Source organism: Rhinolophus hipposideros (assembly GCF_964194185.1).
Source record: "Rhinolophus hipposideros genome assembly, chromosome: 1".
Lineage (NCBI taxonomy): Eukaryota > Metazoa > Chordata > Mammalia > Chiroptera > Rhinolophidae > Rhinolophus > Rhinolophus hipposideros.
The window spans coordinates 40,719,729-40,746,775 of NC_138047.1; the positions used below are offsets into that span (position 1 = coordinate 40,719,729).

At 45.2% G+C, this 27,047-nt stretch overlaps 1 protein-coding gene across 2 annotated transcripts in view; it reads left to right on the forward strand.

Annotated features, from left to right (window-relative positions):
- Window positions 1–27,047, forward strand: part of CRACD (capping protein inhibiting regulator of actin dynamics) — a 258,990-nt gene that overhangs the window by 223,251 nt on the left and 8,692 nt on the right. The window contains exons 4-9 of one of the 2 annotated variants that reach the window (XM_081060940.1): window positions 4,200–4,335; window positions 6,658–6,679; window positions 11,699–11,860; window positions 14,358–14,426; window positions 17,298–17,480; window positions 18,177–20,946. In XM_081060940.1, coding sequence (XP_080917066.1) covers window positions 4,238–4,335; window positions 6,658–6,679; window positions 11,699–11,860; window positions 14,358–14,426; window positions 17,298–17,480; window positions 18,177–20,946 — 3,304 coding nt within the window. In that variant the 5' untranslated portion in view covers window positions 4,200–4,237. The remainder of the gene's footprint in view (window positions 1–4,199; window positions 4,336–6,657; window positions 6,680–11,698; window positions 11,861–14,357; window positions 14,427–17,297; window positions 17,481–18,176; window positions 20,947–27,047) is intronic. The other variant, XM_081060939.1, reaches the window with a different exon arrangement.

The window sequence follows — 27,047 nt, forward strand, 5'->3', positions numbered from 1 at the left end:
GTCCTGCCTGATTGCTCTGACAAGGACTTCCAACACTATGTTGAAAAGCAGAGCTGATAGGGGACAGCCCTGTGGTGTTCCTGAACGTAGAGCAAAGGGCTTCAGTTTTTCACCGTTAATTATGAGATTAGCTGAGGATTTGTCATATATGACCTTTATTATGTGAAGGTATTTTCCTTCTATACCTATTGTATTAAGTGTTTTAATCATAAATGGATGTTGTATCTTGTCAAACGCTTTTTCTGCACAATTGATGTAATCATATGATTATTGTCCTTTATTTTATTTGTGTGATGTATCACCTTGATGGATTTGCATATGTTGAACCATCCTTGTGCCCTGGGGATGAAACCCACTTGGTCGTGATGAATAATCGTTTTAATGCATTGCTGCATTTGATTTGCTAGAATTTTATTTAGGATTTTTGCATCTGTATTCATCAGAGATATTGGTCTGTAGTTTTCTTTTTTTGTGTTATCCTTACCAGGTTTTGGTATCAGGGTACCGTTGGCCTCATAAGATGAGTTAGGCAGTATTGTCTCTTCAATTTTTTGGAAGGGTTTGAGTAGGACAGGTATTAGATCCTCTTTGAAGGTTTGGTAGAATTTACTAGTGAAGCCATCTGGTCTCAGACTTTTGCTTTTGGGAAGGTTTCCGATGACTGATTCAATTTCCTTCCTGATGATTGGTCTATTTAGATTTCCCAATTCTTTGTGATTCCACCTAGGAAGGCTATATGTTTCTAAGAACTTGTCCATTTCTTCTAAGTTATTGAATTTGGTGGCATATAGTCCTTCATAGTATTCTTGGATGATCCTTTGTATTTCTGTGGTGTCCGTGATAACTTCCCCTCTTCATTTCTGATTTTGTTTATTAGTGTCTTTTTTTTTTTATCTTAGTGAGTCTAGCCAATCTACAAAAATTCTATAGGTAACATCATAAGTTAATAGCAAAATTGAAAGCTTTCTTGCTCAGTTTTGGAACATGACAAAGTCTACCATTATCATTTCTTTCAACTTTGTGTGAAGACTCTAGCCAATGCACTGTGGCAGCAAAAGTAAAAGTAAAAACGAATAAATAAAACTGTCCTTTGTCACAGGCAACCTGATCAAATACATAGAAAGACCAAAAGAATCAACAGTCATATTATTATAATGAATAAATAAATTTAGCTAAGCCTACTTAATAAGATCAATATATAAAAATCAATTGTATTTTAATATTATACCAATAAACAATAAAAACATATACACATTTACAGTATATTCATTTACATGTAACATTTACAGTAGATTCAGAAATGTCAAATATGTAGGGGAAAAAAATCTATCAAAATATGTATAAGACCTCTATACACAAAACTACAAAACATTGAGAAAGCAAAGAGGATCTAAATAAATGAAGGGATAGCCAATGTTCATGGATTAAAAGATTGAATAATGTAAATATGTCAGTTATCCCAAAATTTACTTATAGATCCAGTGCCATCACAAAAGTAATCCTAGGAATGTGTTAGAGAGAGAGAGAGACAGATATGTATACGTGTGCGTGAATTTAGGTAAAAATGCAAAGAGACAACAATAACCATCTTGAAGAAAATCAAAGCTGGAGAAATTAAACGACTAGATACCAAAACTCAATAAAAAGCTATAGTAATTAAGACAGTGTGGGATTATTACTAAAAATACAGACAAGCAGACCGATGGAAGAGAGGCCAGAAACAAATTCACATATATGCAGATCTACAGTCACTTAATATATGGCAAATCAATCACTGTCTTTAAGCCTTACTTTCTCACTTATAAAACAGACTTAATAATGGTGCCTCCTACATAGTTTAAATATTATTTATCGAAAGAATTTCAATGTTAAAGAAGTCACCACATATGCAAGATGCATGGCAAATGTTCGATAAAATTTAGCTAGTATTAATGTTACCCCTGTGACCAACACTATTATAATAATTATTACTAATACTAATACTACTATTATTACTATTCATTTTCTCTACTTTTTAATATGATCACCTGAAATTGGGGAATGGGTGAACATCAAATCCTTTTTGGCAACAAGGAACATTTGGGATAACAGAAAAGCAAGAGAGTGTCGATTCTTAGCCTACCTGGAAAAAAGAATGGGAGCACTTCATGCTTTAGTCAAGACTGCTGAAAACTGGAAGGGAACTTCGCATAGCGCTGGTGTAGCCTGTACTCACACCTGTGAGGCACTAGTGAACATTTTAAGCATCTAAAATAGACTTGTGCACATATGTGTTTGTGTGAATATCTGAGAGCCTGTGTATGTATATAAGCCATTTGTAAAAGCATTGTGTAGAAATGAAGTCAGTTACCTCTTCTCCCATCTGAATCATAGCCAGGAATCCTAGAGAGAGGTTTACACAGAATATTAAAAGGTTTGTGTCCACAACTTTGAATGAAAAGTTTACTTCACAGCACTTTTAGGTGAACCTAAAGGTTCATTTTGTAACATAGGTCACCAATTCTCTGAGGACACAGACATAATGATATGTTTCATCTCCTTCTTTATTCATATTTATATCCTAAAATAATGCCCCGTATTTCATTAAGTGGATTACTGCTCTATGGCATCTTGTGTTATTTAGCCAAAGGCTTACCCACTATTCTATCTGTGTAGTATCTTCAACCCTCCCATATTCCAGCCCACATGTCATTGGCATCCTGTCTTCCGCTCCGGCTGACCCACCCATACCCTGTTTCACTCATGGGAGGGAATACTCTAAGACCTTCCAGCATTTTAAAACACTTCACCTAGCTAGCATGGGATTATATTCAGCAGGTCTGAATTCAGTTTCTCACTCTACTACTTCTATTTGGATGACTTTAGAGAAGGTTATTTACCCCCTGAGTCTCATCTGCAACAAGATGTTGGTGATGAGATAATGAAAGTAAAAGTCAGCACAGTGTTTTCATCAAAGTAAGGGTGGTGGTGGTGGTGGTGGTGGTGGTGGTGGTGGTGGTGGTGGTGGTGGTGGTGGTGGTGGTGATTATGATTATGATTATGATTATTGCTGAAGATCACACGGCCAGGAGGCTCGCATCCAAGTCTTTTGTTTCTTAACCTCATTTGCTTTTTCACCATGCTGCCTGTAATTTGGCAAATTTGATGATGTAATTTGGTACTTGGTCTTCCCAACTAGGTCTAGACTTGGTTGGGAGCCTGCCCACTACATTTCCGGATTCAGCTCAGAGGCACCTGCTGGAGGCGTCCCCCCACCCCTCCCCTCCCACCCCCGTGCTGGCTGTTCTCTCATGCACTTGGTTACTGATAAAATGTCCAGGTGGGGCCTCTTTCTGGGCAGGGGAGAGGAGAAGTGGTGCTGTCTCCCCCCGGGGGTGCTGCTGATGTGCCTACCTTACCTTACAGAAGGTGTGCGATTCTGCCTGCCCTGTGAACAGCCTGGAGGTGTACTCCTTTGCCAGAGATAAATTAGTTTCCAAGATATAATAAGGAACAGTTGCCTTCTGCTGCTTCCTCCTCTCACAGTTCACCCTGCCTATACCTCACTGTTAGGTAGAATTCTGGACTTCCTTTGAAGTCCAACCCTTCAACTGAAAAGTGTGGATTTGGGGGTACCTGCCACCTGTAAGCTTCTCAATGTGCATGAAGCCTGTCAGAACTGCCCTAACACATTTCTTCCCTCTGTCTCTGAATTCCTTAAGAGTCTCATCAGAGAGGATCTTGATGCCTTTGGTCCCTATCAGCAATTCTAGTCCTTGTCAAGTCTTTGTTTTAAATATATACGTCTTCTGATTTGATCATAATCTGAAAGAAAAGAAGCACTTGCCTCTTACTTCCAGATCTGCACGTTACTTAAAAAGGGAGGGTTGACAAGACTTATTGGGATAAAACCGACAGTGACAAGCTCATCAGGAGAAAGGCTCCTCCAGGAAAAAATTTCTGTCGTGCCTTCTGTCCCAGGTCCTTTACAGGTAAATAAGTGTCTGAGTTCTCAGTGAGAGGCTCTGAAACGTTGTTGTGTTGGAGACGTGCCCCCTTATTCCTGTCTCCCCAGGAATGGCTGACCCATAACAGGAAAGGACAGAGCTGGAGGAGACGGGAGGTGGGTGGAGTCCCCCAAATCAGGAGGAGCAGGAAACTGAATTGTCAAAAGGAATTTTATCATCCTAATAAAACGAAGCACATGATTTGCATTCCAGGTCCTTCAACTATCCTATGGGAACCCGGGCGTTGTCCCATGACAGTATTTTTATCCCTGATGGGGGAGCAGAAAGTGAGCAGACAGTTCAAGCAATGTCACAGGACAACATCCTGGGCAAAGTCAAAACTCTTCAGGTAAGACAGCTTGAGACCGGAAGGTTAGAGCCCCAGGAGGGGCCCGGCTACCAAGGAAAGGGGCAAAATCCCCAGCGTGGCCTTGAGTAATGGATTGGGAGGTCCAGGGGTAGCTCCTGATGAGAAGTTTTGCTTTTTTGAAACTGACTCAGTTTTCGAAACCTTCTGTCCAGCTGTGAGAGGTACATTGCCACCACTGTACTCACCTTCATAATACCCCCACCTATTTTTCTCTCAAATTGTTCCCTCGTTTTTAAGTGGACATTATGAGGACAAGTACCCAAAAGAAGCTGCCTGATTTGTATGGGAGGAAAGGTTCTTAACCTGAGGCGTTGGCCGTAATCTGCCAAGTACAGGCTTGACTGTCATCTGGGGGTTTGCACAGCCTGTGTTCACTTTCCAAAGCGCCATACTTGGACAGTGAATGGTGAGACTCTGATTTTGTTGTGTTTATAAATCTGCCCCCTATCCCCCCGCTGAGACACCTCGTCTCAGAGGAATACCATGAAACTCTTAAATCTGCCCCCTGTTCACGCTGCAGAATTGGGCAGTTTTCCTACATGAAACTGACTCAGGTGGCAACTCCTAATGAAAATACAGTTGATCCTTGAACAATACGGGTTTGAACTGCGTGGGTCCATTTATATGCAGATTTTTTCCCAATAAATACTGTAAATGTATTTTCTCTTATGATTTTTTAAATAACATTTTATTTTCTCTAGCTTACTTTATTGCAACAAATCAATATATAATACATATAACATACAAAATATGTGTTAATCAATTGTTTATATTATTGGTAAGACTACCTGTCAACAGTAGGCTATTAGTAGTTGTTTTTGAGGAATCAAAAGTTATATGTGGATTTTTCCACTGTATGTGGGGGGCAGGGTTGGTCAGTGCCCCTAACACCTGCATTGTTCAAGGGTCAACTCTATAATAAAATAATTATTCACTAAATGTGATTGAAATCTTGGGGAATCCAGGAAAAGCAGGGCAGCAAAGACACCTGGGATCTGACTATGTAGGTCTGCCCGGCTGCATGGTAGAATTCACCTCCCCAACAGAAGTGCCTAAGCAGGTACTTCTCTGAGACAGAGTGCTTGGAGACGATCCATATTATGAACGTGGGGACTCTGGTTTGCTGGTTTCCATCTCTCTGCAAGTCTACAGCAGTGAATGAATGAGTGAATGAATGAGCAAAAAAAAAAGGAACAGTTGGCTTGAGTAGCTACTGACATGATGATGCCTGGTACTCAAAGAAAATTTTTAATTTTCTTGAATGTTCTTGTTTCTACTGAACATTAGCTACGTATTTCATGATCGTTATGTGGTTACATATTCTGCACACACTTAGCTGAATATAGAATATGGCAAGTGAGGAAATAGCCAAACCACACCCAAACCTGGAGCCACACCCAAACCTGCCTAGATCTTTATACCTAAGGCCAAAGTCCTGCCCTCAGAGCTAACTGAGGCGCTTCCTTCAAATTCCAGCATTTCCTAACCAGGTTGCTTCCTTGGTGATGCTGGTTTTACTGTTACACATTTTACAGACTCAAAAGAAAAAATCAAGCTGTCACTTCTTTTGATTGAAGAAGAGGGAAGGGTGGTGATGGCCAAAGAAAACCTTGACACCCCTGCTTCTACCTTTCCTTCTTGAAGGCTTTTAATTCCTGGAATATTATTCCTAAGAAGTTCTGAATCCCTGGCTCATAATATCCCCTGTCTAAGCGGAATGACTTAACAAATTTCAGTCCACGAAAACAGCTATATTTTATGAGAGCTTTTTAGGAATTCTTTAAAAATTAAATAGTTCATTGTCTTAAATGATATCTGCTTTGTAACATCACAACACATGCCACTGCCACTCCAAGAAGTGGATTTGGAGTTGTAAATGATATATAATTCGACAGTATTGAAAATACAGAAACAACAAAAATATGTAACTGCCTATTAAGAGTAAAGCACAATTTTAAAGAATCTGATCTCATAATTAATAAAATATAAAACAATGAACTTCCATGAAGGAAAAATTCTATTAACACAGGAAGAGAAATGTGAGTAAAGCAGAATAACTATTTATTTTGAGTGCTCTCTTTTGACAATATCTACTCGTACGAGGTTTTCCTAATTTTGCTTCTGCTGTATGGATTCACAAGCTTCCTTACAGCTCTTTAGTTATATTTTTGTAAAATAAAAGGTTTTTGGTTTTGCTCTTCGAGGAGGAAAATGGGGACAATTATTATAGAAAATGTGATTTTTTAGATTGACATAAGATATAACTGTATCACCCCCAAAAGACTGTGCTTTATTTTTCAGTCGACTAAGCAGTATGTTCCTGGTAAGTCGTAGAAATAGTAGTTAACTTTCTTAAATTGCATGAATGCTTTGCATTTTTCCATGACAACGTTATGCTGGTATTGATGCTTAGTAAGCACCATAAAAGACTGCCCCCTCGTAGACTCCAGCATGGAATGAGGGTGTTGAGTTACGTCGGAGGCATGTATGTTTTTTCATGTCTGAAATTGTCTTTGTGTATCTGTATATTTATTTTAAAAAGAGAGGGAGAGAGAAATAATGGATAACACCTATTTGACAGTAAATGTCCTGACTAGCCGATTAGCCTCCATTATTAAGAAATTCTTTTGAAATGACATTTCTACTGGAATGCCATTTAAAAAAAAAAAAAAGCCATTTTTCTCTGACTTAGGAAACTTCCCAGTCCTTAGAAGCACACAGAATAGTGCCTGTAAGGACAGCATTTGTTAAGGTTGCCCTCTTGTGGTCACATCTAGTCATCACAGCTAAAACTGTCTCACATTGCACCCGCGGCTGATAGTATCTCTACTGAGTGCAGAATGACCGAACACAGCATAAATAAGCCTGCACTTTTCTGAATCAATGAATCTACCACCTGTGAAAATTTCTGTGGCAAAGGATTGAAACTTTAAAACAAAATGTTCTTAATATAAAAATACACGCACCTATTGAGAATGCATTTAATCCACAGGATAGGTATAGGGACAAAAACAGTGGTGTCCTTTTTGAGGACTCCGTACATAATAGTTGTTCCTTGGCCAGTAGGTAAACTAAGGCAGGCCTCTGGCACCACCTGAATGTGTGGCTTTAGATGAAGTCATTTAACCTCTTTGACCTTCATTGTCCCCATCTGAAAAATAAGAGCATGTATGTGAGGGATGATCCTAAAGTCCTCGCCAGTGCTTAAAATCTGCCATCTACACAAAATCACTGCTCACCTGGCATAGCACAGAGTAGCTTTGTAAGCTTTACTTTGTTGCATTTGGACTACAATGACCTTGACGTTCCCTACAGCTACCCAGAGCACAAATCACGGAGGTGCCTGTTTATTTTCGATCAGACCAGGCCAGGAAGTATCTACCAACTAATGATAAAACTCAGGAACAACCACTGATTTTTAGAATTTTTAGACTTATACCACACTTTTGTCAGAAAATGCTCAGTCTAGTAGTCCTCAGACTGTTTAGCTCAGGAAGGAAAACCTCCATCCTCACTAGCTACTATCTCCTGCTAAGCTGGATTTCACTTAAAAATACCAAAGTGTCATACGTTTGAGGGTTTTGACACCTCATACAGCTGTCAAGGACACAAAGAATAAATACCTTCTCTTAGCCACTTCTTCAGGGCATATTGTATGCTTTTGCTTTTGCGTTTTAAAAAGAAAAATTGTTTTAACTATGGAAATATCTGTAGTTCACTCAAGAAGACAGCCTCTTTGTTTTTCCTCTGCTTTTCTTACAGACATGGTCTGAAGAATGGAAAAATCTAGGGAACTCTAAATACTGGCAATGTGAGAGCTGCAGAATATGATATGCTTGGAATTTCCACCATTAAAAAAAAGGAAAAAACTCATAAATATGGATGTGCATTCCTATAACATCATTTCCCAACATTCCATATTACAACAAAATGGCCCAATTTGAATGAATAAAATATAGTCCCTTTTAGCTCACATTCCAGTCTCAACAGTAACACCATTCATAGCCACCAGCCACATGGACTCATAGTGTAGGCGCAACTTTCCACTCTCCCCTCTGCTTATAATTGCAGTGTATATAAAGAGCCACGGGTATTTTATTATTTTAAAAAAAAGGTGAAGGGAGTGGTAGTAGTTTTCTTTGAAAATTTAAGGGCAAGCTCATTTTAGCAGTCTGTTTTTCAGTGATTGCTTATATCAAGATTCCTCTTATGACAATGCCTGAATAATGGGAAGAATTAAAGTCACTAAAAAAGCCACATTTATCCCTGTATTCAGTTCACACAACCCCTGAGATTGCCAAATAGGTTTTAGCATTAACGTTTTAATTGTCAGTAAATCACACAAAGTGTGGTGACAGCCCAGTCTTCCAGTCAGCTGAAGGAAGCATTTGGAGCAGGAACTGCAGAGAAGGGAAAATGTGCAGGTGCAAGAGCCTTCACCTCCAGAGCCTGGGTGCCAGTGGCCATGGCTGCAGACCCCAAGTCCGGCCTGGCCTTGTTTCACTGACTCATTTCTGACAGCTGCAGGGTGCATCTGTAAAGGCAATCCTTTGTCTGGCAGCCCTGTGCCTAATCGGTGGCTGTCATTTCTTTGATGACCTGGGTTCTCCCCTCCTCCATTACACTTCCTCCTCTTAAGCTCCCTAGCCACCAGCCTGGATTTATTTTCTCTGGAAGGCATTTAAATTGGCTGCTTTATGGAGATGCACAGTATCACCCTCAAAGGCTGTAACAGCATGTGTTTCTTTTGCAGGAGGAACATATCTGATAAAATCAACCCTCTCTCCCTCCTTCTTTTTGTTCTTCTCTCTCCCTCTCCCTCCTTTACCCTCTCCTCCCCCAATCCAACCTTCCACTGTTGTCACTCTTCCTCTCCTTGCATTTCCTCTGACCCTGCACCTTCCTCTCCTCCATTGGCTTCTCTTCTTTAACATTCTATTTCATTTCCTAACGCTACTCTTTTCATTTCCCAGCTTTGTCCCATGTAACTTCTGTTCTCATTCCATCTTTCTTTCCTTCCATTTTCTCTTTCCTTTTCCTTTGGGAGCCATGATAGTCATCCCATCTTTGGAATTTATTTCAGTCTAGACTGTGATTACATTTTGCCATGTTCTTTTCTGTCCCTCTAAGTATCAGGGTGGACCAACATCGGTATTCTTGAAAGGGCCCTAATGAAGTAAAATAGCAACATACTCATTCTTTTTTGTGTTGGTAGCAAAATTCCTAACTAAATGGCATTAGGGTATTAGGCCAGTTTCTTCTTGGAAGCTCATTAAAGAATTATTCTTTTCGTTGTAAGTAGAAGACCCTCATTTAGTCATTCAGGAGCATTAGTAGATAGTAGAGCCTGACAACAGGTCTCAGCTCTTGGCCAATACTCCTAGAGAAGAGATAGCTGGTCAACCAAAGGCTGGGCTGGGAGTCCCTGACACAGGAACCATTCCCTCCTCTTCTGCCCAGGTTCCCATCCGTCCCTCTCCTATAGGACAGCAGAGTGAGGCGGGGCTATGACTTTGTTACACCATGTCCTCTTGTCTAATTCCATCGGCTGTTCTAACTGTGTCTGCTTATTGAGCTGCTTAGAATAGATACTAACTGCCGCTTCCTGCTAAACTCGTTTTTAGAAGATATCGTTTTTCAGCCTTCTCCTCCCCGGAACCCTTTTAGGCTGCTCAAGCTGTACTTTACTGGCTGAACTCGGGCTTTTGATGTGTGTGCCTGCCCAGTGGTGCCAGGGGAGCCAGGCTCAGGCTGAAATACCAGTAGATCAAATACAAGTCCTTGTCTTTCTGTGCTCCTGACTTGGCATGCTGGGGTGCCCGTGGGGTGCGGGGAAGGCAGTCTTGGGCTCATCTGTTTCATGCCTCTGCAATCTCACCATCCACCATGCAAGGCCATTGGGGAGCTGGGCACAGGTGGGTGGATTTGGTGCCCTTGAGTTCAGAGAAAGAAGGGGCGTTCCCCTTGAGGCGTCCTCTGCCAGGAAACGTCAGTAAAGTGTCAAAAATGCTGTGTCCTGCCCCTATATGAAGGAAATGTGACGTCAAATTTGTGAAAACCAGTGTGGTGCAATGAAAATAACACTGCATACGGTTTTAGAAGACCTAGATTCAGATTCCTTTGGGGGCACTTATTCTTTCCATAAGCTTGGGCCAGTCATCTCCCCTACTGGATCTTTGACATTTTTTGCAAAGTGAGAGATTGACTGTATAATTGCTAAGCCTCTTTGCAGCTCTGTGGGATTAAATATTAAATTATCTGGCCCAACATGTCGATAGTGCCGAGGTTCAGAAACCCTGATGTCAATCAAGGTAGTAAGTAGTTTGTATAATATACGCAATTTAGCAGCCTTTCAGATGATCACAGCATACCTCTTTTTCTTCCTGAATGTCCTTCATTTTCTCTACCACAGTCCATTAAATATTTTACACCATCTTTAGCTATTGTATTTATGTATTTTTCTTCAGGGAATATATTTCCTTTTCTAATCTGACTTTTCTCTGATTCCAAAGACTATTTTTCTTCCTGATTTCTACTCCCTGTTGCCCCCCACCCCCTGCCTCCTCTTAGCTGCCACCCACCAGTAAGCAGTCCCTCCTTGGTGCCTTTCTCCTGCACATGTCTCTGTCCCTTCCCCACTTGGTGTCCTCCATCCCCTAGTTCCTGGCGGGCAGCTACAGCAAGGCAAAGAGGGGGTCCTAGTGGTGGCACAGGGTTGCCCTGTCCGTCCCATGATTTCAGGAGTGGTCATGGAAAGACACACTGCTGGCCCTGGGGCCTTCCTCACCTTAACAGGGGTATCCACTGTGACCAGAGCAATTCAAGCTCAGGGTTGGTGAGGAAGGCAGCTGAAATAGAAATATTCAAGGGGAATGTGTCTAAAGGAACCTGGAGGGTTCCCATGTTCCAGCAACCACAAGGGTCTTGGTTTTTCCCAGAGGTTCCTACATTTCATGTAACTCTTTTCTGCACAATTTTTGTACTTCAAAAAAACTTTAGTAATTTAGAGGTCAATCACAAATTTTTTTGTCATGACATATATCCCAACTTTTGGTTCAGAAATACGGTCTCTCTACCCCCTGGAAAATGATGGCATTTCCATGAAAGAGGTGGCTGGATGAAAAAGCTCATGGCTCAAAGGTGGGAAAGAGAAAGAACAGACGCTGGAAAACACATTCACTTATTTCAGGGCGGCACCGTGGCTTGCTGGCCTGGTGTTTAGTGCAACAGCAGTTGTGTACAGAACATGCCTCAGTGCCTACTAGATATGCAGGGGAGCCTGGCTGTGGCTTCTGTGAACTGCGTCACTGCTTCAGGACATCTTTCTTTTGTTTCTCTCCAGCGACAGTTGAGCAAGAACATCAAGTTTGGGCAGCCACCAGCCAATGCCATTCCTATGAAGAAGGCAGACAGTGGAGAGGCTGGCTTAGAAGACCTGTTCCTGACCAGTCCCATGGAAACTGCGGCTCAGCAGGACATCCTCCTCTCAGATACCGAGAACAAAGTAAGGCTCCTCCTGGCAATGACTTGATGGCTAATAACCCCAGGGAGGAGGTTGGGCAGTGGACAGGGGCGTCCAGTAACCCTGGGATCTGCACTGCAGGGGGCGTGGGGGCGAGCGTGGAGGCGGGAGAAGCTTTTCTGATGAGTAACCCAGGGCTGCGGGGCACTTCCTGGGCAGGTGCCTTGATCTGCAGTAGGGCCACCTTGAGGAGGAGGGAGATGAGGAGACACGCCCTTTACACGTGCTCTTCCCAGTCTTCTACGTAACTCTTCGAGACTCAGGTTGGCCCTCCTCTTCTGGGAAGCCTTACCTGGCCTCACACCCAAGCGATATGTCTCCTCACCTTCACTGTGCGTCTTTAGTGCTTCTCACACTTCCATGGCCCATCTGTACCTATGTCCACATAACAATTTTCTCTCTATCTCTAAATATTGAGTTCCTTGAGGACAAAACTGGACCTTGCCTGTCTCTCCAGGACTTAGCCAGTGATTACTTAGTAGCACTGAGTAATTATTTGTGGAATTGGACTAATTTAAACGGAAATGAGAAACAAAAGAAATATGTCAACAAGAGAGAACATATCAAACAGACCAGCTTGAAGTCTGCTTGGTGTGGAAAGAAAGTCACAGTGGTCCAGCACTGTCCTATCTAAATCTGGTCTTTCAATGCTGGAAAGAAAACACTATGAACATATCCTGAAATGAGAGTCCTTCCCACAGCAGAGGGGACACTGTCTGGCCTCTTATGGGAAAAGGAGGAACGGTCCTACCAGTAGCTAGAGCAAGGAGTTCTCTAGGTGAGGCCCTAGGTCTTCCAGTCTTAAAGCATTATCTCTGCTCTGCCCACCAATGGGCGGAAATTCTGTTGAGTGTTATTAAAATGGGCATCGTCCCCCTCCCAAGAAGTCATGCTTGTTATCCTCTAATATGTCCTAAGAATAGGAAGAAAGATGAGCAATTTGCAGATCCAAAGCAAGAAAGGAAAGATAAGAAGGACAGTCCCCCACTATCACCCATCTCTGCCTGGGCCTGCCCTGACGACTCTGGGCATCCACACAGGTGGGTGGTGGGTGGTGCGGTAGGTGAAGTATGGATGGGCCTTTCCCTCCCCCTAGGGCCAGAAATGCTCTCTACAACCTCTCTAGTGCTAGGCAGCAACCAGGGCCACCAGCCTGGAGGAAAGGATTTCCTAAAGAGGAAGCAAGCGTCTTCACTGTTATTGACGACCTACTATGAGCAAGGCACTGGAGGAGGAGGAGGCTCATTTTTCAGCTGACGCCACCCCAGCTGTGGGTATCACAGAGATGAGCATGATTAGACAAGGAGCTTCCCCCATTTAGTTTAGATTGTAATGAGGAAGAGAGTCAGACAACATATGAGTCAACAAATAGATAAATATAATAACTTCAAATCAAGAAAGATGCTACACAGAAAATAAAACAGAGTGATGGAAAAATGAGTGACTTGCTTGGGGAGAGGTGGAAAGATGAGGAGGTCAGTACTGCCATGAGCAGACCAGGGGGTGGGGCCATGTTTTCGACAGAGGGAGGAGCAAGTACCGAGGCTCAGAGATGGGCCTGAGCTGGTCCTGGAAGAGGAGCAGCCCAGTGTGGATGGCTGGGCCCTGGTGGGGGCGACGGAAGGAAGGGGAGAGTGTAGTATAAGGGCCGAATTGTATAGACCACAGGAAATAGGTGAATTCTATTCTGAAAGTAATGGGAAGCCTCTGAGTCATTTTAAGCAGGGATCTGAAATAATCTGATTTGTGTTTTCTAAAGATTCTTCTAAGTGTGGTGCAGAAAACAGACTGAGGTAGGACATTACTGCTCTGGAAGGGACAATAAGATCCTTTTGTAAATATTGGCAAGAGAAGGTAGAGTGGGCCATCAGAAAAATGCAGGTGACGTGGTGTGGGTGTTCCCAAGGCAGGTAGGTCAACAGGACTGGGATAAGGATCCTCAGCCTTTTTTCTCTCCTTCCTTCTTTCCTGAGTTGTTTCAGCTCCTCTGCTCATTTATCTTCTCAGCCCAGCCGTTCACATGTGGCATAGATAGGGCCTTCTTTTCTTCTTATAGAGACAAGGTCTGGCATAGAGGTGAGAGGTTTGGCAGGTGAAGGGGGGGAAGGCAGCTGGCAAAGCGAAAGCCCTGAGGTTGGAGCCCTGCTTCCCAGGTAAGGTGGCTGTAGGGAAGCCCCCCAGATTCTCTCAGGGATGGGCAAGCACAGCAAAGACTGAGGTTGGAGACCGCCCAGGTGGGAAATGTGTTGGACTCAGGGAAGGGGGAGTGCACGCTCTGTGCCTCAGGAGTCCTGGTGGAGTCTGGACATTAGCAAAGCACTCCTCTCCCCCACCCCGTGACTCCTGCCCGCTCTTTGAAGCCAGCTGAACCCCTGTGTGGAGGAGGGGGCGGCCCTTTCCAGGCACAAACAGTGTCTGGTTGTCAGCCCAGAACTTCCTGTTCCGGTGTGTGACTTAAGCTCTCTCTTTACTGTTCCAGTCTAGTGATACGCCAAGTTCTCCAAGGCCTCTGAACCTGCCTGGAACCAGAAGTGAGATGGAAGAGAAGGTATTTCGCTTCCTTACTTAAACTCCCATTTTCCCCCTTTTTTTGTGATCCGCTGCCACGTTTTCCCATTTATCTGTGCTGCCTTCATCCATCACTTTCAATTTCTTCAAAATGCAACCAGTGGTAGATCCATAGCAGTGCAGATGCTGGAACTGAACCCTGCTCTGAAAACCGCCCAGAATGCCTACATTCGGAGTCTTAGACGTTGGTGGTTTTCCTAAATGTCTCATGCACTTCTAGACACTGTTAAGCTGTTGAAAAAGACATTCCAGAATATCTAAAGGTACCCAAGTCAGTAAGGAAAAGAGGTGTCCTTCTCTTTAGAGATGCCAAAAAAGGACCTTATCATTTCTCTACTTGTATGTATTTTGGTTTTTTAACTTTTCTGCCTGCCGTTGACACCTGGGACTTTACCTGCAGGAGCCTAGGGAACCCTGTGGTACCTCGTGGGCATCTCTTCTGTAGAGGCCAGTGCACTCCCATGAGAACTTGTCACCTACACAACGGTCCGGGTGTCCTCCCAGGGGCTGGCAGACAGCACAGTGAGCAGGGATGTCCCAATGCCTTCTGAAGGAGGTGGCCCAAGACAGTGCCACCACCCAGACGATGAAGAGGCCCAGCTGGGATAACTAGACAGGAAATACCGCATTTAAATCTCAGCTTCTAGTACTTATCTATGTCTTCAGTCACATTTGGCTCAAACTCCTTTGACTCCGGCATCTACTAGGGGATGGAAATAAAACCAATTATAAAGATAACCATAAATAAATAGGAGACCAAAGGCTGGAATTATTTTTCCTTACTTCTGTGCTTCTTCTCATAAATTATTGTTTACTGAGTATTTCTTTTGCTCTTGGATTTAGCTTGGTCCTTTAGGTTTTGTGCGTAAATAATGGAAAGTAATTGCAAACAGAAAAAAGAGAGAAAAAACCAACAAAGCTGTCAGTTAAACTCTCTGACACTACTTAGAGCACGTGAACACAGTCGAACAGATGAACCCTGGCCTATTTTTTTGTTGCTGTTGTTGTTGTTTCAGGTGTACAAAACAATGTAATAGACATTTACTCCCCTCACAAAGTAATAACCTCCCGCTTCCAATATACTACCCTTCTGATATTGTATGTAGCTGTTGCAATTCAATTGAATCTCTTCCCTATGCTGTACTCCACATCCCGTGACTATATATATATATATAATATTGTATATATATTGTGTATATATATTATATATATATTGTATATATAAATACAATATATATAATATATATATTGTATATATGTATATATACACATATATACACACACACCGGGGGTGCCAAAAAATGTATACAAGTGGACACTTTGGTCGACGTTGCTCAAGCAGTAGTTCACTGTAATCAGAAGTCTCTGGACGCTGATGGTAACCACTTTGAGCACCTTTTGTAATTGCAGAAGTCAAACGTGATTTGTATTCATCTTTTGTTATTGGTTTATATTGAGTATTACAATTTTAATACAGTTTTCCTTTCTTAAAATGTGTATACATTTTTTTGACCGTGTGTGTATAAATATATATATATGTGTATGTTATATATATAATATATATGTTATATATTAGATATATATATATATTTAATTATCATTGACATTCAGTATTACTCCGCTTCAGCTTCAGGTGTACAGGGCAGTGGTCCGGCATCTACACTGCCCGTGCAGTGGTCTCCCTAATAAAGACAAGAACCCTGGCCTCTTACTAAGGTGACCCCTGTGTCTGGGAGCTGCGAGCGCCCCCTGCCGCACGTTGGCGTGGTGTGCAGTGTGCGGTGTGGCCAGGAGCCCTGGCCTTGCTACCTGCCTGCAACTGCTCTGTAGTTACAGGTGTGGCTTCTTACACCTGGTTCAATGTGGCTGCTTACTCTTGGTTCAGTGTGGCCTCTGGCTTCAGGCTGAACCACAGTCCCTCTGACCTACCTAAACCTCTACAGTTCATCTCAGGTTGTGGTTTTAAGGGATCCCGTCTGCATTCCAGAGCAGCAAGCGCTGCTGCAGGTCGTCCTTTGAAGAAATGCTCTCCCTGGCGTGTGCCGTAGTTCTGCCTTTCCTTTCAGAGTCTCTGTGCACTCAGCGCTCTGTGACTTGGGAGTCATGGTGCTAAAACATTTCTGAGGGTTACAAATTTCAAGCCCTCGTCATAGATGTTATACTTTACTGTTCCTTCATTCCTCCAACAAATATTTGTTGAGTACTTGCTACTTGGGTATAAAGCGGACTGATACAAAGACGAAAAAGACACATTCCCTTCCTCAGAGGGACTAAGGTGGGATCAGAGGTATGTCCTCACAGTGTTGGAGGGAGTGGGAAGGCTCTTAGAGTTAGAGTTCTTTGTATAGAGATGAGCTTGTCCAGGGCTCAGCAAAGTACTACTTATTTTAGCCTTGGTGGCCCTCAAGTCCAACTGTGAGACTCCTTCGTTCTGCTCTTCCTTCATAGCACAAAAGCAGCCAAGGACAGTGGATGACGGGTGTGGCTGTATGCCAGCAAAACTTTATTTACCAAAACAGGCTGCGGGCAGGATTCAACCCCTGGCTATGTTTTATCAACCCCTGAATTAATCTGACCCCCACATTATTTAGAGTAGGAAAACTAGTCCCTGAAAGGTTAAATAACCTTTACAAGTTAATGCAAATATCATCGGCAGAACAAATAGTCAATGTTCTGCCTTTGGATTCCAAAAGCGGTGCTCATTTCACTGTCTTGAGAAGCCCCTCTGCTCCCCAGCATTTCTTGGGCCAGGCTGGGCAAGGTGCCGCCTCCAGCTCATGCTGCCATTCTAGGAATCCCTGCAGATTGCTTTCTGATCTGGACTGATTCTGTATTTTAATCTCCATCATAGGTGGCTCCAGTTAAACCATCTCGGCCAAAAAGGCACTTCTCTTCTGCTGGCACCATCGAAAGTGTCAACCTCGATGCCATCCCCCTGGCCATCGCCCGCCTGGACAACAGTGCCGCTAAGCACAAACTGTCCGTTAAGCCAAAAAACCAGAGGGTGTCAAAGAAGCACAGGCGACTTGCCGGGGTATGTGGAGCCTGTCCTGGCTGACTAGGCAGCTGCCCTTGCTTGCTGGGCACTGATTCTACCAGGCGGGGCTGTGGTATGATGGACCTGGGGAAGGAAGTAGGTCTCTCCCATCAGGGCCTTGAGTGTGTTGCGGTGTACGAGGGTAAGCGGGCCCGTTTACTTTCCATTGCCCCTCGTGACATGTTGCCATCTGGGGTAGGGAGTGGGGGACAATGGACCTCAGAGACAGAGGCTGCCTTTTGGGAGGCTCAAGACACTGCGTTTGCTTTGCAGCAGAAAGGTGGCCGGCCCAGCCTTTCTCTGCCATGGCTTAGCCAAAGGTTCTTCGCTTCGATTAGGGTGGACTTCTCTAAGTCGTAAGTTTCAGAGGACATAGGTGAAGTCTCAATATCATTTTTTCTTCATCTTTCTAATTCTGGATTGTTGGTTTTCCTGTGATTATTCATTCATATTAAGAAGAAGGCCTTTGAGAATGACAAAGGGGCTAGAGAGTAAACATGAAGATGAAGTCCTTTCCTCCACCCCCACAATTCACTCTTGCTGTGACAGCCTGAGTTTACTGGTCTCTGTACTTAGAACAATTACCCCTTCTTTTGAGATTAAGAGGGCCCCTTACATTGTGAAAAGGATGCGTAATGGTTGCCTGTGCAAAAGGAGAAGGCTAATTAATTCTCTTTCCCTTACCAATGTTAGGATCGACCAAATGAACACGGTGGCATTGCGCATCAACTGTCCCTGGACCAGAACGGACACCCTGGAGAAGATAAGCCAATTTGGCATGAAGAGGAGCCAGAGCCACTAGACTCCGAGGAGGAGAAGAGACGCCAAGAAGAATACTGGCGAGAACTTGAGGCCAAGTGCAAACGGCAGAAGGCAGAAGCAGCCGAGAGGAGACGCCTGGAAGAGCAGAGGCTCCAGGCCCTGGAGAGGAGGCTTTGGGAAGAGAACAGAAGGCAAGAGTTCTTAGAGGAGGAAGGAGAGGAAGAGGAGGGAGAAGAGAGGGAAGTACAGCTAGAGGCAGGAAAGAGGGAGGGCGAAGAATGGAGGCAGAGACTGGGAGAGCAGGGTGGCCAAGGCCACGAGCAGAGGGAGCAAGAGGAAAGAAGTCGCCTGGGGGCTGAAGAGCAGAAGTGCCCAGAGGAAGAGGCTGAGCAAGCAGAGAGACTCTCACAGGAGCAAGAGCTGGAGGCGCAGAGCAGGCAGGAGGCCGCAAAGCGGCAGGAAGAAGAGGAAAGAGAGTTGGAAGAGCTCAGAAGACGGGAGGAACTGGAGGCGCGGAGGCAGCAGGAGGCTAGGAAGCAGCAGCTGGAGGAAGAAGAGAGGAGGCTGCAGGAGCAGAGGCGGCAGGAGGAAGAGGAGAAGCGGATGAAGGAGCTCAGAAGGCAGGAGGAGCTGGAGGAGCAGAGACAGCGGGAGGAAGAGGAGGCAAAGAGAACGGAAGAGCTGAGAAAAAAGCAGGAGGAAATGGAGGCGCAGAGACGGCAGGAAGCGGAAAAGGAGCCTCAGGAAGCCCTGAGACTGGAAGGGGAGAGTCAGCTGGAGCTGGATGACCAAAGGGGCCTAAGGGGCCTGCTTCAGACTGACTCTGCAGAGAAGCTGGAACAAGAACACCTGAAACCGGAGAAGCAGACAGTAAACTCTGAGGAACCAAGTGTTTGCGAGAAGCAGAGCCCAGAGGCTGAGCTATCAGGAGAGCAGCAGGGAAAGCAGGGAGACTTTCTGGGGGAAGATCGTTATGCACATCAGGAAAAGAGAGAAGAACGTAACGTACCATTTCCCCAGAAACAAGAGATGCAAGTGGGAGAGACGCTGGCTCCAGTGGAGAGGAAAGAAGCTGCCCCTCCAGAGAAAGACAGAAAGGTGGAAGAACTCAGGTGGCAGGAAGTGGATGAGCGGCAGACCATGCCCAGACCCTATACTTTCCAGGTGTCGTCAGGAGGGAAACAAATTCTCTTCCCCAAAGTCAACCTGAGCCCAGTGACAGCTGTGAAAGATGCAGGACTAGCCTCTGCTTCCCATGAGCCAACGGCCCCCAAGGCCAGCCCAGCCGCCCACGCCCTGCCCTCCTCCCTGAGCATCCCCCACACGGCCATTCTGGTCACGGGAGCACAGCTCTGCGGCCCAGCCGTCAACCTGAGCCAGATCAAGGACACAGCATGTAAGTCTCTCCTGGGTTTGTCAGAAGAAAAAAAGCACGTGGATGTCCCCGCCCTAGAGAACCCACCCCGAGCTGCCATCGACCCCCGGGCAGGCAGCGGGAAGGCCAGGCCCCACCAGGAGTCTCCAAGCAGCGTGGCTGCACTGGCCGAATGGGCTTCCATCCGGTCCAGAATCCTGAAGAATGCAGAGAGAGACCAGTCTCAGCCTGGTGATGAGCATACTCCCAGGGGCCGATGTGATTCCCGAGGGAACCTCCGCAAGACCCCACCAGTAAATGCAAAGTTTTCTATTATGCCCGCCTGGCAGAAATTCTCTGATGGGGGCATAGAGACCTCCAAACAGAACACAGAAGCTGAAAGCATTAGAAAAAGACCCATGCTGGGTGCCAGCGAAGAGACAGCACCCCCGTCCCTGGCTGCTGATAGTAATGAGCACCAGAAGGGCGTAGAGAAACTGGAGGTACCCCAGGAGCCAACAGATACCACTGAGGGATGCAAATTTGCCAAAGACCTTCCATCTTTCCTTGTTCCAAGCCTTCCTTATCCTCCGCAGAAAGTGGCAGCCCATGCAGAGCCCGTAACCACTTCAGACGGTGAGACCACCAGTGGTACAGGAAAGCCAGACTCCCTGATGCCAGGTGGCGAGGAAAAAGCCTCACCTTTTGGAATAAAGTTGCGAAGGACCAACTACTCCTTGCGCTTCCACAGTGACCAACAGACAGAACAGAAAAAGAAGAAAAGGCACAGCAGCACAGGGGACGGTGCTGATGGGGGGCCGCCTGCACCAGGGAGCACAGATGGAGAGAACGAGGCAGAGGTTGTGGCCCTCAAGCATGGCCCGTCCGCCCACCTAGAGAGGAAACACGCCCCATCCACCTGGAAGGACTCCGCTGAAAGCCCTTCCAGCCACTCTCCTGCCCAGCCTGGGCCCCCACCTGCCAGCAGCCAGCCCCCAGCTCCAGAGCATGACAAAGCAGCAAACAGAATGCCATCAGCACAGAAACCAGCCCTGGCGCCCAAGCCCACCGGTCAGACCCCGCCGTCCTCCCCACTCTGCAAACTGAGCGGGCCCTACCTGGTAGAGCTGCTGGCTCGCCGGCCGGGGAGGCCTGATCCGGAGCCCAGCGAGCCTTGTGACCCTGCGCTGCTCTCACCAACACCACCACCACCACCGGCTGAGGAGAGGAAGGCTCAGAGGACGGATGAGGAGGAAGAGGTGGGAACAGACAGAAAACCTGCTTCCCCAGCTCTGTTTGCTGCCCAGCAAGAGAAGCCTTCCCAAGCACCCGAGGCCGGGAGGAAAGGTACGTAGCCTTAGGTTGGAAAATTCTGCCTCTGTTCAGCTTGTTGACAATGTCACAACTACCGTGTTTCTCCGAAAGTAAGACCAGTCTTAAATTAAGGTTTGCTTCAAAAGACGCATTAGGGCTTATGTTCACAGGATGTCATCCTGAAAAATCATGCTAGGGCTTATTTTCCAGTTAGGTCTTACTTTCAGGGAAACACCATAAAGCCAGAAGTGTCCAAGGCTGGAGGTACCCAATTGGAGCATTTCCCTTAATTAGAGGCCGGTTTGCCATTCCCGAAGGGAATGAGTCATAGTGAGGCTCATTACTTTTGTTTAAAAAAAGAAAACCTTTGCCTCTGAAACCTTTTCCTAAAGAAAGGGTTTATTGAGCCACATGCTAGCCAGAAAACAGACCAGGTCCTGGGGCCTGCAGCCTGAACCACCAATGGCAAGGCTACATGGAGATGACAAATGTCCACTGTCCTGGCTGCTGGGGCTTTATACAATGGGTTTGGGGAAGAAAGATATCACTTGTTCTGAAAGGACTTACATTAGCTACAGGTAAGAGGGGTGGGAAAAGGTGACGTGGGGACAGTTCTGGGATAGACGACAGTCCATAAGGAAGGAGTACTTGTTACTTTTGGATTCACGGTGGGCAATGGTCCGAAAGTTCATGTGTAAGCAAGATGCGGGGGAATCTGGTGTCGGCTGTTCCCTTGGTAACAGCTGAAACAGCCACCTGGAAATTGGTTCAACATTTCAATGTACACTCAGGAGTGTAAGCAGTCTTTTGTTTCTGCCAAGAGCGGTTAACTGGTTAACCTCCTTTGTCTCTCCCCCATTCGCCGGCCAGCTGTGATTGAATGGAAGACACCTCAGAATTTTTCTCTTGTCACTTCTACTGTTCTTTACCAGTCTGGAAATCCAGACTGACTCGGCTATGTGACTACAGCTCACACCCATTAATGATACTAACGCAAGAAATGTTAAAAGGTGCCAGCACAGACGAATCTGCTTTCTGTTGACAATTGAAATGAAGTCTGGTCCTAATTAATGAAGATGTCCTTAATCATTGTGAGTGGCTGTGCAGTGCTAGGAAAGACTGGAATTTTCTAGACCAGTGACTGTGTTCTGTCTGGGCAGTCGTGGCACCACAGTGGGAGGTTAGGGTGCTTTCAACAGCTCCACCTGCCTAAGGAGCCTCTGTATGGATAATTAACTTGGTCTCAATTTTATGCAAAATGCTCTGCAAATCCCACCCCACTAGCTTGCCGCTGGGAAACCCTCCTGTAAAAAAATTTTTAAAGCCACCCTTATTCCTGGCTGCCCCTCAAGTTTCTTTATAGATGTTCAGGGCAGCTCCATGCTCACTTGTGTTGGTTTGGGGGGCCCTGGGAACCTTTATCTAATACTTTCTCTGTTCTGTTTTGCAGAGTAGGAGGTCAAGTGTGTGTCATAGCCCAGGAAGTCAAATCATGTTTCTCAAAGAAATTCTCCCCTGAGGTGTTATGGGGAGGGCTCTTTTTTAAATGTCTTTTCATTGTCTAGGTTTGAGGTGATTTTTGCAGAGAAATGAGCTGTGTTCCGAGGAATATTGGTGTGGTTACTCAGCTTACGGAAGACTGTGTCATCCCCTTTAACCAAGCCTTGCCTGGTTTGCTGGATGCTGATCAGCAGCTTCTAGACTATTTCTCCCTAATGGTTTCTGCTTGTCTTGCCGATGAGGAGCTCATTTCCAGTTTTAGGCTTTTTCTTTTAACCTCTGTGCTGGGCCCTAAGGGGATAGCCATAGTGAGTCCCTGCAGGCCCATTAAGAAGGGTCACTTAGTTCCCTATAACCTGGTGGGTCTTCAGGACGCAAGCCCCGTTGGCTTTCAGAGCTAGGTGTTTCGGGGGCCTGTCTCTCAGGTGGAAGTCTTAGAAGTTGGGACTCTAAGTGTGGGGTCCAAACCCTTCACTCTTCAGGGATAAGCTGGGAGTTGTACGTTCCCTCCCAGTTATAGGTTGCCGTGCTCGGGGTCGGGGTTTATGGATTGCATCTTAGCCTCTCCTGCCCATTTCAGTGTGGATTTTTCTGTTCATCTGATGTGTAGGAGTCACTCAGCTAGTTTCTGGATTGCTTTCAGAGGGAGTTGTTCTGTATGTGGCCGTAGACTCAGTGTATCTGTGGGAGGAGGGAATTCAGGATCCCATGTCACTCGTCGTCTTGAACCTAAACCCCTATCTTTACTTTTGACATTAGCTTTTGAGCTGTTAGCTTTCATAGTGTCATCAAAGTTCCTCTCACGTCCTGGCTTCCTCTAGAACACTCTTATCGTCTCCCCAAAGAAATAACTCTCCTGCTTGGCTTCTTTCTCTTAGAAATGGCCCTCTGATTATTACAATCTTCTACCAAAAACTATTACTGCCCCTGTTTTCTTTCTCAGTTTCCAGATTCTAGTCAGGCTGTCAGACTCTGCTAATTGAATTTTTCTTTATTTGGTAGAAAAGAAGGACCATGTGCCTTGTGGGTGGTTGCTGCCTAAAGGCCACGGGGTTTTCCTGTCCAATTCTAGACCAGGGCCGACCACATTTCTTTGACTGAACACCCCATCAGAATAAGAATGCCTGGCCCTCCAATTTATTTGTTAGGTGTGTACGTGTAGTACCATCGTTAGCTAAAACCCCTGGAGCACCGTGTACACTGAGGGCAAAGTTTACTGACGCATCCGCGGGTGTAAGTCTGCATTGCAAATCGTGGCACTACCTTTTATTATCTTTGGCCAACCTCTTGTCAGATCCGATTTCATAAATTGGCAAGTAACAAGCTTGTCAGCTTTGCTGTGTTCTTACACTTGCTTTAGTAGCAGCGTGTTAAATCTGGGATTTGTTTGCAAGAATGGATGCCATTTGTCCATTTCATAAGGGATCGTTGAGTTCAGAGGAAATATGATGTTCCACAAACTCATCTGACTGCAGAAACTCACACTATGCTAATTGCTGGTTCTCTCCCCATCACATCGCGGCGCTCCCAGTTCCCCTCAGGAGTCTTTAAACATAACCATTTGTTATACCTGGCCTTCTGATCTGTGATCTGTGGGCTGACGGAGGGTGTCAGTGTCAATCTGAGTATTAAATACTAGAAAAGCTGGATTTCGTTTTTATTTTTAGATTTAAAGATACACAAATAGAAATTCTCATCTTCCTTCACCCCCAAGGAATTGCCTTACACATCCCCCAGGGCACACACCCCCTTTTTTTGGAGACCACTGCTTTAGAAGGAGGTCTCCATCCCTGAGACTGGGGCCGCGAGGACCAATACATAGGCCAAGCCACTGGGAGGTGTTGGCTCTGAACCCACCCTGGTGGGAATTAAAAGAGCAATGATAACCCTCCGGTGTTTCCCCTCTAACGTTTTGATTACTGGTACCATCAGATATCATCTCATTCTGAAAGTCCCAGAACAGACAGTAAGTGGCCCTTTCTCCAAGAACTGACCTTGGGGAGCAGTGATTGGAACCCTGTAATGCCAGGAGGCGCTTGCTGGTCTCCCCAGAACCTGAAGGAGGGAACTCGAGTGGGCTGTGGTTCTCCTGTCCACTGCGTTTAGAATGAGAGAGAATAGGTTCAAACATTACAGCAAAATAAAATTTTCACTTGGATATTTGGAACTCCCCGACCAAAAAGGTTATGCGATTGACAAAGAACATCTATATCTTTCAAAACCTTGAATGAAATGAGGGTTTTTACTGTTTTGGAAAATTTCACCCACAGTCCTCCTTTGTGCTTAATCATTTACAAAGTGCTTTTATTTACACCATCTCCTTCCCTCTCACAGCACATGTGTAGGCAGATCGTCTGGGTGCCGTTTTACAGTTGAGGACACCGACATCTGAGAAGTTAGGTGACTTGCCTGCCCCCACAGTGGCAAAGCCAGGACGAGGAGGAGGACTTTTTTCCCCCGGGTTAAATGATCTTCCCGTTATTACCCCTCCAGTAATTCGCACCCGGCATTTGTAAAATGCTCAAGCCACTGTCACATTAATGTCTTCAGGCTTCTTCTTGGACTGAGTGACTTCGGTCCTATATTTGTTCAAAAAAACTTGGTTCAAAAACTCCATAGGATTTAGCAAACTCTTATCTTATTCTTTTTCTAGTGGTTCCTGATCTGTGATTCTCATTTTCCCCCATCACTTGGATAATATTTTGAGCATATATTTGAGCACTTTAAAAGGCAATTTTTATTGTGGTAAAAATTCATAACCTAAAATGTACCAGTCTTAACCATAAGTATACAGTTCAGTGGTGTGAAGCGTATTCACCGTTCTACAACCAACCTCCAGAGCTTCTCTACCTTGCAAAACTGAAACTCTATAAACAACTCCCCTTCCCCCAACCCCCAGCAACCATCATTCTATTTTCTGTTTCTATGAATCTACTCTAGATAAATCATGGAAGTGGAATCATGCAGTATTTAGCTTTTTTGTGACTGACTTATTTCACTTAGTATAATAACGTCCTCAAGGTTTTTCCAGGTTGTGGCAAGTGACAGGATTTCCTTCCTTTCTAAGGCTGAATAACATTCTTTTGTGTGTATATACCACGTTTTGTTTATCCATTCATTTGTCCACGGGCACTTGGGTTGTTTCCACTTCTTGGCTATTGTACATAGTGCTGCTATGAAAATGGGTGTGGAAATATCCCTTCAAGATCTTGCTTTCAATTCTTTTTGGATAAATACCCAGAATTGGAATTGCTAGGTCTTGTGGTAGTTCTATTTTCAATTTTTTGAAGAACCACCCTACTGTTTTCCACAGCAGCTCTACCAACAGTACACCGGATTCTAATTTTTTCACATCCTCACCAACACTTGTTGTTTTGTTTTGTTTTATGGGAATCGTCCTAATGGGTATGAGGTAGTATCTCACTGTGGTTTTTATTTGCATTTCCCTAGTGATTAGTGATGTTGAGCATCTTTTCATATCCTTGTTGTCATTTGTATGTCTTCTTAGGAGAAATGTCTGTTCAACTCCTTTGCCCATTTTTGAATCGGGTATTTTGTTGTTTTGTGGTTGAGTTATCGGAGTTCTTCCTATATTTTCAATCACTTTTTGAAAATAAAAAGTCCTCTAGACACTTTCAGTAACAGCAGTCTCATGGTAGTAATTAATATGTCCCCTCCAGGGTCATAATCAAAACTCCAAACACGACTTCTGATTAAAGTGTCTCCCTTCTTCTCCGGCCTGCTTCAGGCTGATAGCCTGCAAAGGGGATGCCGGCATGGTCGACTTCTCCCCTTCCTCCCAGCCCAGATGCAGGCGCCAGAGCTGCAGTGAAGGACAGGAGAGAGGTGAGGCATTGGTGCTGGCAGCTCTGGGGGGATATTCAGTGCTAATTCTGGCGCGGGGCACTTTCGTGCATCCCTGAGACCCCTCACCTGCCTCCTGGGCTCTTTCTCCACCTCCTGCTCTTCCCTACCTGTCAGTGGTGCCCCGTTGAGGCCGCCTCGGCCCCGTGGCCCACGCCTGAGCCTGGCACAGCACTCCACACCAAACCGGATGGCCAGTGTCTTCCCAGCACTAGCTCCTCTTCTTCGGCTTCTGACAGGCCCTTGGCAGGCACTGTCCTCGCCTTTGGACTTTCCCAGGTGTGAACAGAACCTCAGGTCTTTGCCCCACAGACTCCCGGAGATACAGTCAGGTCGTCTCAGTGGCTCAGCGAGGCCTCGCTCACTGGGCTTAGCCCCTTGTCTCCCCGGCAGGGGAGAGGACCTGGGAACACGCCATGCTCCAGCAGTCTTTTCCAAAGAAATTCTCTACTCGCTTCTGCCTCAACTCCAATTTTCTGTGACCTTGAGGTGGCTGTTGGGCCAACTCCTGGGCCAATCTTAAGCGGGTGATGTAGCACTTTACTTCAGAACAAGGGAGGTGCCATCGATTATTGCGTTGCAGGCCTTTTGGGCTTCCTTGGCTGAAACTCAGGCAGGAGTCCCGTTTTAACATCCTGTCTTCTTTTATTGATCCCCAACCACAATCCAGACCTGTTAGGCACATTATACATATTGTGGTATACAATCTTTTTAATTTCTGGCTCATAACTCCAGGATGCATTATTCAAACTACAATTCTAAGGAAATTG